Raw genomic sequence first — 12,572 nt, 5'->3', positions numbered from 1 at the left:
ATACAAATATTAACTCTAAGAATATCAATATATATTTCCGGAATTTGTCATTAGACTACTATCTATGTATGTATTTCCTATCCGGACTTTTGAATTGTGTCTGATTAACGTTATATCATTGTTAAATCAACAAGCTGTTTTAAAAAATGAACGAAATGCAACTAAAGGGAGACATTTGCAATGGTTTTTATAGTTCGGGGGATTTTTTTTCAAAAAAAAAAAATTCAGGGGGTAAAATTCTACAAGGGTCATAATTGAGCGGGAAAATCATTTTTATTCTGAACAAAATACTTCATAAATATATAGTAAAATGAGTAATGATATGTGTACTATACATAGTGACATGTTATTAATTTTTTTTAAATAATTTAATAAATGTGATTGACTAGTGCAAACTCGTATATCACTATGTTCAATGTTTACGTGCATATATTATGAAGGCATATATCATTACTCAATTAATATTTAGGGTTATTTTGATGAACACATAATTAGGGAGCTGGACGACATGTAATACCGTGTCGTTTGGTTATTTAATCATGCGTATGTATATAAGCTTCCGATTTCGTCTAAATCGTATCCCCAGCCCAGTATTAGCTATCCTATCACCATCTGCAACTTCCAGTAATGGAACCCCACTCCACATGAAACCCTAATATATGTATATATATATTGTCAGTTCTTCTACGTTTCCTTTTTTCAATAGTCAAAAGTCAAAGCCATAAATCCATGGAATCCAATTCCAAACCGTCGTCACTGTCACCGCCATCGCCTCCAATTCTTATCTGCTAACATCAACGCTTCATGGACGCGCGTCGTGCCTCTCGAGCCGTCAGCGACCCCAAGGTGCGCCGCGTAGGATTCTTCACTCCCGACGCTCAGGTCCAACCCCTATCCGGCCGAACTCAGTCCGGTCCACCCGCCGCTGCATCCCCCTCCTCAGAGTCTCCGGCCGGCAATTCCTTATCTCCGGTCATGATTCCTCCGCCACGTCAACTCTCTGACCTAACGTCCCGTACAGCTGCTGTACCGGTTCCGGATTCAGCGTTCCGTCGTCCGGTCGCCGGGGACCATGTACCGATCGGAAGCTACAACCCGGCGTCAGACTCGCTGCTAGGGACCTCTCCTGCGGCCTCGCCTAAGAGTTTGTCCGCGGACGGAGAGTTGGAGTTCTCGGAGGAGTCTTCACCCGGTTTGTACCGCCGGAACTCTTCCGGCAAGCTGGCTTCGAGTTTCCCGGGCGGCGGCTTTGAATCGACGAAGGTGAATGTACCGAATAATTTAGCCGCGAAGGCGAGGAATTTGGCTGTTGGTTCAGAAGTGAAGAAATCTCTTGACGTGCCTGGTAATAATTTGCTTAATTACCACATATCTTTTGCTGTCTACTACACTGGAATGATTTAATTTATGATTGGAAAACTCGAAAACTTGAATATAATGCATGCCTGTTACATTTTGATATGATGTTCTACTTGCTTGCCTGTTACTTGTGATACAATGCATGTTTAAAGTACTCATTTGTAAATTTGTTGCCCATTTTCCATAGAACCACGTTGTGGGATGCATATAGAGTATTGATAAATAAAGTTAAAAGGAACTGAGAAAAACTTGCTTCTGAGATATATATACATTATGGATTTCGTGTTTGATGCAATGTTAATTCAATAGTGGCTGGGTTATGAATGACATGTGATGATTTAGTGCATTTTAAGTTTCTTGCTGCAGCTTTATATTAGTGCATGTGTTGTAAACCGTGTAAAGAGTTTTATTTGCGCTGCTATGTTTTATATGTTTCTTGTATTCTTTGCATGACTTGATTAAATCATTTAGTTCTTGCAGAAAAGAGTGGGGAGATTGTTACTGAAATGCAAAATGAGCCCCAACCCACTTCAAAACCCTTGAAATCCAAAACAACGAAAGCTGAAAGACGTGCATTACAGGAGGCTCAACGTGCTGCAAAATCTGCTGCAAAAGGTTCAAATACTATCTTCGTTATTGCCCCTTTCTCTTTCTCTTTCTGTTTTTTTCTTCGTTATTGTCTCTCTTTCTCTTTCTTTCGTAGCTGCCTATTGCTTTTTGGTACTTGAGATTTTGTTTCCAAGGTATGATAATTTCTTCTTCTAAATTAAATTTTGAGACCCTTTGCTAGAGATAGAGAGACAAGAGATGTGACACAATATGCTGTTCAAACTGTTTTGCTTTCCTAGATCAATTAATTAATTAATTCTTGAATGAAAGCACACAGAGAAGAATTTTGAGCTCTAATTCTCTCTGCCCTTGAATTGATCGTCTGGTCATTATTCTAGCTGCACTTTTCCACTACCTTAATTACCATAATGCTTGGTATTTTCGTAGCATGATGTTCATCTGCATCTGGCATATGAGTAGCATGTCTTTTGTACCAATACATTCCTTGAGTAAGGCATATGTGTAGATTATTTTAGGACTGTAATGTTTGCATGTAGCTTTTTCTTAAATGCGATTACATACAGATTTTTGTGAGCTAGCTGATTTGTTCGCAATGGACTCTCCTAAATAATCTACTTTTATTTTTCCTCTTCGTCATGGTAATTGTAGATGGAAGTAATTCTGCTGCAGTACCTGGTAGAGTTGCTTCTAATAAATCTGTGAAGCAGCCTACACTAAGGAAAGAGTCTTCTTCTATTGCACCTTCAGTGGCTGCTTCTGACAAGAAAGGAGTTGATTATCTGCCAGACAAAGAAAGAAAGAAAGATGTTCCTCCACCACGCATGCAATTTGATGATAAGAATCGAGTGGAGAAGGCAAAAAAGCGTGCATTGTTCTATCAAACTGAAGCTAAAAATAGAGTTGAATTGTTTCTGCATTTGCCCCAGTATGAACATGGGACCCAACTTCCTGATCTTGAATCAAAGTTTTTCCAACTTGAGCCAATACATCCTGTAATTTATAAGGTATCTATGAAAGTAATGATAGCCCTTCATCATTGACACTTGTTGACGAGGCTTACAATATTTTTAATTCAGCCTTGATAACCCTGTTCTTGATTTATTCTTTGCCACTTGAACAAGCACAACAAGAGTAACCATATCTTATTGCAGTAATGTGAGCATCAGCTTAAGTCTAGAAATACCTGACAAAACAACAAGCATGCACCATTTCGATGGAATGTTTTTGTGATTGAAAATAGTATTATGGTGCCATTTAGTTGCATGCCTAACACATGCGAAAAAACATTAAGTCTATATTAATGTTTGCTTCGCCTAAACCTACAATGTTTGGAGACCAGAAAACTACAACAACTGCTATGTAGGTACCCAGGAGGACTCAAACTCAGATTTTGTGGGAGCAAACCGCATGCCTGATCATTTGAGCTACCAAGAGGGTTATCTTTATAACTTCTTGAGTTGCTGGCTCACAGACATTTAAGTCATTCAAGATGTATGTTAGTCTGTTTTGGTGTTTCAACGTATAGCTTTCCACTAGATGCTTAAGCAAGCATATTGTTTGTGTGAAATGTAAGGAAATGGGTAGTTAGTGGGTTTTTTGATTCGTGATATCAATGGATTTGGAAAGTCAGGAAATGTTTAACATATATGGAGCCATAATTATACAAGGTAAAAAGTAATGTTCTGGTTTTCCGTTTGTTTTGTCCTATGCATGCTTTTATGTATATATATGGCACTTTTTCTCAGGCTGAGGTATTTTAGTAACCTTGTGAATTGTCACCTCATGTTTGGGCAGATATTCTCCGAGCATATTCATTTTTGCATGTCCCTTATGTGATTCACTTGAAAACTTGACTGTGAACCCTCAAAAGAAAGGCCCGCATTATTTATGATATTTCTAAACTGAAAGTAAATATTGCTGTGAATACCTTTGACTGTTTGTAAATCGAACAGGATTTGAAAGACATTATCTGCTCATGTAATAATGAATGCACTGATATTTTTCAGGTTGGATTACAGTATTTGACTGGAGATATTTCTGGGGGGAATGCTCGTTGTATTGCCATGCTTCAATCATTTCAGGAAGCAATTAGAGACTATTCCACTCCACCAGAGAAAAGTCTTTATAGGGACTTAACTGCTAAACTCAGTAGTTATATTTCATTTTTTACAGAATGCAGACCACTTTCTATCAGTATGGGAAATGCAATTAGGTATATAAAGAGTCGTATTGCCAAATTACCACATTTGCTTTCTGAATCAGAAGCAAAAGCTGCAATTTGTGCAGATATTGACATCTTTATAAATGAGAAGATACTACTTGCTGACAAGGTGATAGTAAGGCATGCTGCTACGAAGGTTAGAGATGGGGATGTTCTTCTCACGTATGGATCATCATGTGTGGTTGAGATGACTCTGTTGTATGCCCATGAGCTTGGAATACAATTTCGAGTTGTGGTAGTAGACTCACGCCCAAAGTTTGAAGGTCAAGCATTAGTTCGGAGGCTGGTGGCTAAGGGATTGAGTTGTACATACACTCATATAAATGCGGTTTCTTATGTTATGCATGAAGTGACAAAAGTGATTTTAGGGGCTGCCTCTGTATTGTCAAATGGAACTGTATATTCTAGAGTTGGGACTGCATCTGTAGCTATGGTTGCTCATGCATTCCGAGTTCCAGTCTTGATCTGTTGTGAAGCATATAAATTTCATGAAAGGGTACAACTTGATTCAATTTGCTCCAATGAACTAGGTATGTTGTATTTGTACAAGACTGAAAACTTGTTTTCATTCCTTCTGCCATTACTTTTTACTCTCCTTTCCCTTGAAAGAGACTGAAAAACTGCAAAATTGTTCACAGGTGACTCTGATGCTATAGCAGTGGTTCCTTGTAGAAAGGATGTGAATTATCTGGAACATTTGGCAAATAAAGAAAATCTACAACTTCTAAATTTATTGTAATTTTTTCTTTTCGTTCACGCAAAATATTAATAATAAAATAACATTGTCTAAGATTATCTAATTTGTTTTTGCAACAGGTATGATGCTACTCCATCAGATTATATTACAATGATTGTAACAGATTATGGCATGGTAAGCTATTATGTTAATTTCATTCAAATTTTGATTTTTGTCTCAATGTAGAAGCATGGTAGATATATTTATATTTTACACCTTTTTCTTTGTTCGTTGTCTTATTAATTCCATTAGAGGTTTATGGCTATGGTTGGCACAACTTTTTAGAAGAGCTTTCTTCAATATTTAGGAATAGAAGCTCTTTTTATGAGCGTTTGGGTTTAATATGCAGAAGAGCTTATTAGTACAAAAAGCTGTTTCTAGGAAAACAATTAAAGGCAGCTTCTTGAAACAACACTTCTCTATAAGCCAAAAGCTGAAGTGATGCCAAACATGGCCTATGTCATAAACATTAAGGGGCTTCAAAATTATTTGATTGACGAAAATATTGAGAACATGATTGTTTGGAAACTTGTAACTTATGTTTGGTTGTGCATTGGAATATTTAGTTAGACTTCTTATAATTGAAATACATTGTTTGGTTAGACACAAGAATTTTATACATTATTTTGAAAAATTAATTATATGTGGAACCTACCGTATTATGATTAATGGTAATGTTTAAAACCCACCTTTTTGTAAGGTAAGTATTTAAGATTATTCACAACGCATGGAGTAATTTCGATTCCATATTAATAATTTTCAAGAGTTTAAAAAAAGAAAAACCTTATACCAAACACGAGAATATTGAAGATTAGATTACCATTTCCATGCAAAGATTATACGGTTCCAAATAGCCCCAAATGTTTTAAAGGCTAATAATTATCTAATGCTTTTATGATATTTAGATGATTGAAACCATTATCTAGGTGTAGCTCTTGGATGATTATTTCGGGAACATTTCAAACTAATGATTAGTTCTTTGCTTGTTTTTTATTCATTTTTAGTGAAAACATGAAGTATTTCGTCATAATGTGGACCTTGTGAATAATCAGTTTATCAATACAGGAGATGTTTGAATGCCATATCTAGGTGAAATATCTCTAATCCAATAATAAGTCAAACTGGAAAGGGGTTTTCATTAATAACTCACAAGTTGTTTTCATTTTATGCAAATAATAGTTTTGACGGTATGTTCAGCTGGAATTGCCCATTTACTTACGAAATAGATGTTCTGAAGTAATCATTGAAGTGGAAGTAACATATCCCTATACTATTGTACACCATATATGTCTGTACATACTTTAACATGCATATTAATTTTATGTTCAAAACAAAGCATTTGCGGTACATTTAGATAATTCATTTAACTATACTTAAGCATGTTATGGATTTCATATTTAGATTCATCTATGTAAAACTTTAAGCTTTTTGGTTTGCATTTCATGTCACACAGTTGAATGAAGTCAATGTTTCAGAATGTGTTGAAGATCTATGTAAATTCCAATGACAATAATAATTCCATTGTTGAATTTCTCTTAAATGTGTTCGGTTTGGGAAATCGACCTTGAACCTTTAGTATATGTTTTGCATGTAATGAATTTATCTTTTCCAGTTACGAATCTTAACAATTCATTTCTAATCAGTGATGCTTTCTGATTGTTTGTTTCAAACGCTTTATGAACCATAATAATCAGATATTGTAGACAGATACGTCAACATTTGCATGCTATTTATTAAATGCAGCATTTGATTTGTCATGGATGCACACTACAATTTTCCATCAGTGATATTTTACTTTAGATGTTAATAATTCCATTGTTTCTAATGTATGCAGACTTCTAAGAGGTCATATCAGGTTCACAGCATAAGAACTTTTACTTGCTGGTACTTACAGTTTCTTTTCGTTGTACTGTAGATCCCACCCACAAGTGTACCTGTCATTGTACGTGAGTATCGAAGAGCAGAAGTATGGTTGTAGAGGACAATCATATTAGACCAGATTATTACATGATTAAGGTTCAAGTCTGACGGAATTCGTCATACAGGTTTTAGTGTCATGCAAGAGATAATTTCAGAATTTTTACTACAATGCCTGAGAGCTCTTCTAAAGATTCTTTGCCCTAGAAGATGGTGTTATCCAAATGTCAAAGAGCTGGTTTTTTTTTTTCGTCTTGATTTGCAAGTTTTGAACAAGAATTGCTGGTGATAAAATGCAAGAGATCATTCTGGAAAACAAGTAAATCAGTTTTGGATGAATAAAGTAGATGTCTTTTATTTGCCACTTCTCGGATCCTTTGTATTGATTCAACTATGTAACATACAAAGTTTAAGTGACGATTGACCTATAGTAATATAGCATGCTCTTGTTTCCAATTCCAAGGGTTTATTTGTGTTAAAAAAAATTATGCCCCATACATACATTTTATGGTAACCTAACTAGTCCCTCACCTGCCACGTGCGGGAGTGTACGAGATGTTAAAAAGCTTGTGTTCTACTCATGAAATGAAACAATAGTGTGTTACACTACGCGAAGGTTCAAATCAGGAGATAGCATTAACCTACGACTTTACCCCTCTGATTAGCATCATCGCATAATTGATATGTACATTCAAACATAAATATATTTCACCTGTTAAATACAACCTTATCAAACGTTTTAACTAATTGAACACACATCTTCCCTGTTGGAAGTCATCTGAAGGTGACAATGTCAAGATGTCACCTTAGCCTCTTATATCATCGGTTGTTCCTGTTTATTTCTTTTTTAGGCCCAAGCTTCTGATAACTATGTTACAGGGTTTGCAGCTTCTTCCGCTTGCCTTCAAAAGTAATGAAACTTGTTAATTACTTCTGTTTCTTATCAGAGGCAGAAGTAGTGTTATCAGCTGTTGTAGCAGCAGACGTTGCCAGTTCCATCAACCTCTCATAGTCTATTTCGGTGGACTTAACCTTTAATCTCATTCCAGCTAAAATCCACGATCTGATGCAAAGAAGAGCTTGTGTGCTATCATGAGGCATACAAAGTCTCTGCTTGTCAATCTCATCACCTTTACCACAAAAGATTTCCTCTGCCGCCAATGAAGTTGGTTGTATAGCCAAAAAGTCTCTAGCCATCACTGAAAGTCGAGGGTATCGCGTACTGTTGCCTTTCCACCAATCCAGGACATCTGTTGGTATTGGTGCTGGCGGCTCAGATAGATACTGAGTGAGCTCATCTGTGACATTATTGCTCATACTTGCTCTCCGTTTCTTTCGTGCAATTTCCTCTGCAAAAGAGACACTGCCTCCATCTTCAATCTCTTGAGCACCGTATCCACTAGTCATGGATGGGAAATGGCTTGTAGAATAATTTCTAATGAAATGGTTTCTCGCTTCCTCGAGAAAATTCTCTGAGTTGAGGCTCTCAGCAATCAGCTCTCCTTTGATTCGAGGGTCAAGAATTGCACTCATATAAGTGAATATATTGCAGACCTGGTTATTATAATTCCTAGCCTTCTTGGCCATTTCTTCGGCAGAGTTCTTTAGCCAGTCTGGATAGTGACGAGCTTCTCTGCATGCAGTGATCGTCTCTGAAATGTGATCCATGAAGAAAAGAATCAGCCCAATCGTGAGTACCTTGTTCATGCACATGTTGTTGGTGGTTTTGTAGAAGGGTTCCAGATGATCGTGGACAATGCTGGCTGCATTTTTCTCAGCAGGGGTCAGTAGCAACCTACTGCCTAGTGTATCATCGTACTTCCTGATAAGTGCATCCATGGACTTGCCAGCCTAAATAAAATCCTAGGTCATCTTTAGTCAGTAAATTTAAAAGCCTACAATAGCATTAGAGAAAAATATGCCTTCATTTTATGTGTTATGTGAATAGAAACACCCATTTGAGAAAGGAAAAAAAATAGTTCCTATCACATGGTTGATTGTAACGGGGTATTTCTAATACCTTAAAATTGGGGTGAGTTCATGATAGGTATTGCTGATTTTTTGTGCAATGGGATAAGTCATTAAAAAGAAAGAAGAGAATGTCACAATTTACCTCTTAAACTATAGTTTTTCTATTAACAAGCCCCAAAATTTCAAATATTAGCCGTGGAACAACTAAAAATCACCACTGTGTCAACCCAGCAATTCCATTAATATTGTCAATGAATGTGTAAAAAATATGAAAGCATGTACGGTGCAAAAATGATCTTGTATGAATCAGCATGTCTTCAAGCAAGAGTGCATAGTGCTTAGAGCATGACAACAAATACCTTTCTGACAATATCAAGCATCTGATAATGTCCACTCCATCGTGTTGAAGCATCGAGCGGAGGTTTCCAACTGCTTTCTTGACAAGCTATTGCTATTCGACTAAACTCCTCAGAGATCTCTGCGGATGCATTTAACCCCAGTACAAACTCCCGAATCTTAGAGATTATTGGTTTTACTGTTCTCAATCCATCCTCAATAATCAAGTTCAAAGTACGAGCTGCACAAGGGATATAACAGAATGATCCCATTTTTTTACCATCTAAGCTCTCTTTCAAACTATGACAAGCATGAATAGCATTTTGACTGTTATCATGAGTACAGGAAAGGACTTTATTTTCAATGTTGTACATCTCAAGGATCTTTACTAGAGAGTGATAGATCTCCGCACCACCACAAGGATAAGGTATATGACAGATATCAAGTAATACCTTCTGGAAGGTCCAATACTCATCAATCCACTGACATGTTACACTCATATAAGATATCTGTTCGTACGAAGTCCAGAAATCAAGTGTGATAGAGACCTTAGAAGAAACATGCACCAAAGATGCTCTAATATCTTCCTGCATGCTTCTGAAGACATCATGAAATACTGTTTTATACTTGTCAGCTGGCCAAAGTTGAATTGCTGGATTCAAAAACTTGTAAGAGTTCGCCAGCCATTTTTCTTCCAATGTTGAAGGAGGCAGAGATGCTAAAACGAGCCACTTAACGAGCAACCAATTCAAATGATCATAATCCACTTGAGATGTTTTCCCTTGAGAAGATTGTGGTTTCTTCACTACAGTTACAGGTGGAAGTGTGGAATTAGTGACAATGTCGCCTGATTTATCATATCCAGGATGTCGATTACTAAGATGCCTTCCCAAGTTACCTTCACAGTAGAAGAGATTGGTAAGTGCACTCTATTGCATATAATGAATGCAAAGTACGGCTCATCATTCCAGTCACAGTTCTCATGGTAAGGGGATAAATAATTTAGTTGAAACCCGAATTTTGTTTGTTCACAATGAATGAAACCGATCAATTTGTCAACAAAAAGCCCTTGTGTTTCTATAGGTCACATTAATTAGTGGAATTATACTTGGATAGCATAGACATAGGAGCACACATGAATTAAATACAAAAACAAGCAGTAACACCAACCAAAACAAGAGACTAGGGGAAGAAAAGTTACCAGTTGCAGTGGCAATAGAATAGCTCTGGCCACAAAACTTGCACCTGCGACTTTTTCCATCTGGAGCTGTCTCAAAGAACTTGAGATACACCGATGTCATTGTCTTTTTCCTTGGTTTTATTGTCGAAATAGGATGTCCATGTCCCTTCTCTGAAGACCCCAATCCGATATCTACTGGATCAATTGGAATGACTGCTAGGTCCATAACTGATTTTGGTTCCATATCTATGCCAAGAAGAAAACAGATTCTGTAAGGTTCAATACCCAAAATATTAATAGTAGCAGCATGTTTATGGACTTTTCAACGTTGAGACACATTGAATCAATTGATGCTAAGCAGCAAGTTTAACAGAACTTTCATACTTAAAACCAACCCATTTTCCCTTGACAGAAAAATTGACCACCAAAAAAGAACAAAGATTCAAATTCCACAAGTTAAAATAAACCTGAAGCAACTCTCAATGTAACATTATATGTGCGTGAGCCATCAGGGTAATATTGTACATGGTCGATAAAATCATTCAAAGAGTCTTTCCACAAGCAATATTCCTCCTATAAACTATCAAAGATCATCAATACTTTTCCCCATCAATAGTAAAAAAAACACCTGAAAAACCTATAAATTCATAAATCCCATAAAGAAAACATGAAAGCATCCATATATAAATTACATTAAGATAAGCCCGAGTAAAAAGAATCGAGCCCAATCTTATGAATACCTTTAAAAGTCTTGAATGTGTTGTTGTTCACACCCCACTCCATTTGAGTAACTGTTTTCCCACTCACAGTCACAGTTGCTGCTGCTGCTGCCTAACAAATCCATTTCGGTAAAAATCACACTTCATTTTTGTTTACCATTTCCAAATTAATCCATATTTTAACAAGAAATCCATACTTTCATTCAAATTATAAACACAAACAAAACAAGCTTTACATATACATCTTACCCCAAAATTCATGAGAAAGAGCGAAAATCCACCGAGTTTGATCGACTTCCCACCAACTCAACCAACTACGCGATTCCCTTCATGCCGTACATAAACTCTCATTTCGAAAACAAACAAAAACCCATTTCAATCCAACTCAGGCGAGAAAAACACAGGTGAGGGTTGAGCGAGGAAGTCCGTTTTGGTTACCCGAATCGGGAAGAGGAGAGAGCGAGATAATTGAAGAAAGAAAAGCAGTAAGAAAGAGAGGGAAAATAATTTGGAGGGAAAGAGCAGGCGTGAGCCGGATCAGAGCCGAGAAAGAAAGAGAAGGAGAATAGATCAGCTGAGTTTTGTTTGGTTGGGGAAGTGTTTATGGCTTTTCGCAGAGCCGCGAGCGACGCCTCAAAGTCACAGATCTAAAACTCAAAACTAAAGTAGGCGCAGCTGCCTAGCCCAGCCCCAGCCTTATTTACTCTCTCTCTCTCTCTCTACACAGAGTCATAATCAACTCGACTCAGTGGCTCGGCCCCACTCGCTTCATTTAATTTCTTATTTTACATTTTTGTTTAATATTACTATTTTAGTACTCCGTATTTTTGCTAAAATATTATTTTATTGATTTTTTTAAATCCTTTGGTCCTTTCATAGACCAAAATATCATTTATTTTAATTTTTAAAAGAAAAAAATTAGTAAAATTTCAAAATAAATAATAAAAAAATTATTTCTCTCAAATATTAAAATAAAATAATATTTCTTGATATATTGTGTAATTGAAATAAATGAGTGCATGTGAGATTTTTTTTAATTTTTTTAATAATTAAAATTAGAAAGAACTAATGTAATATTTTAGTAAATACAAATGAATAAAGTGGTATAAATTAAAATATTTATATATGAAAATACGAGTGCATAAACTTCGACATCAATTTCAATTTGGGTCCTAAAATTCGAAGATCCTATTTTCGGCTTTTGTTTTCTTGTTTGTTTAATTGATTCTTGTCAATTTTTTTGTTTGTTGTAGAAGCTAGAAAATAAAACCGCGCGCTCCTTTGTCTAGAATTTTTTTTTTCTTTTAAAAATTTAAATATATATTTACAATAAATATTTGCGATAAAAAAATATTTACAATAAACATAAAAATTATTGATAAATAAATAAGAATTGTTAATATAATAAATACAAATAATAAACATTTTTTTAATTTATTTACTTATACATAAATGATTTTAAATAAAATAAGAATGAAAATTTATATATATATATATACTAGATTCAAACAACGTGCAATATACATGTTTACTTAGGTTTATTTATAGAATTTATTAATTATT

General features: G+C 35.8%; 2 protein-coding genes across 3 annotated transcripts; one reads left to right on the top strand and one right to left on the bottom strand.

The window, feature by feature from the left end:
- Positions 1 to 578: 578 nt before the first annotated feature.
- On the top strand, positions 579 to 7,259 carry LOC133830846 (uncharacterized). 2 transcript variants are annotated; one of them, XM_062260923.1, is made up of 7 exons: positions 579 to 1,345; positions 1,840 to 1,974; positions 2,578 to 2,933; positions 3,936 to 4,680; positions 4,789 to 4,885; positions 4,967 to 5,021; positions 6,802 to 7,259. In XM_062260923.1, the coding sequence occupies exons 1-7, from the start codon at positions 805 to 807 to the stop codon at positions 6,862 to 6,864; spliced, it is 1,992 nt and encodes a 663-aa protein (XP_062116907.1). In that variant the 5' UTR covers positions 579 to 804; the 3' UTR covers positions 6,865 to 7,259. The 2 variants fall into 2 exon arrangements, with proteins under 2 accessions (XP_062116907.1, XP_062116906.1); XM_062260922.1 differs by having other exon boundaries at positions 1,831 to 1,974.
- A 205-nt stretch (positions 7,260 to 7,464) lies between these two features.
- Positions 7,465 to 11,695, bottom strand: LOC133830845 (putative AC transposase). Its single transcript, XM_062260921.1, has 5 exons — positions 11,259 to 11,695; positions 11,031 to 11,121; positions 10,312 to 10,536; positions 9,134 to 10,008; positions 7,465 to 8,654 (listed from the first exon to the last, which is right to left on the bottom strand). The coding sequence occupies exons 1-5, from the start codon at positions 11,268 to 11,270 to the stop codon at positions 7,731 to 7,733; spliced, it is 2,127 nt and encodes a 708-aa protein (XP_062116905.1). The 5' UTR covers positions 11,271 to 11,695; the 3' UTR covers positions 7,465 to 7,730.
- Positions 11,696 to 12,572: the final 877 nt, after the last annotated feature.

This window comes from Humulus lupulus, chromosome 4 (genome assembly GCF_963169125.1).
Source record: "Humulus lupulus chromosome 4, drHumLupu1.1, whole genome shotgun sequence".
Taxonomy (NCBI): Eukaryota; Viridiplantae; Streptophyta; class Magnoliopsida; order Rosales; family Cannabaceae; genus Humulus; species Humulus lupulus.
The sequence above is the reverse complement of the archived record's forward strand: the minus strand, read 5'-3'. Positions and strand labels throughout refer to the sequence as shown.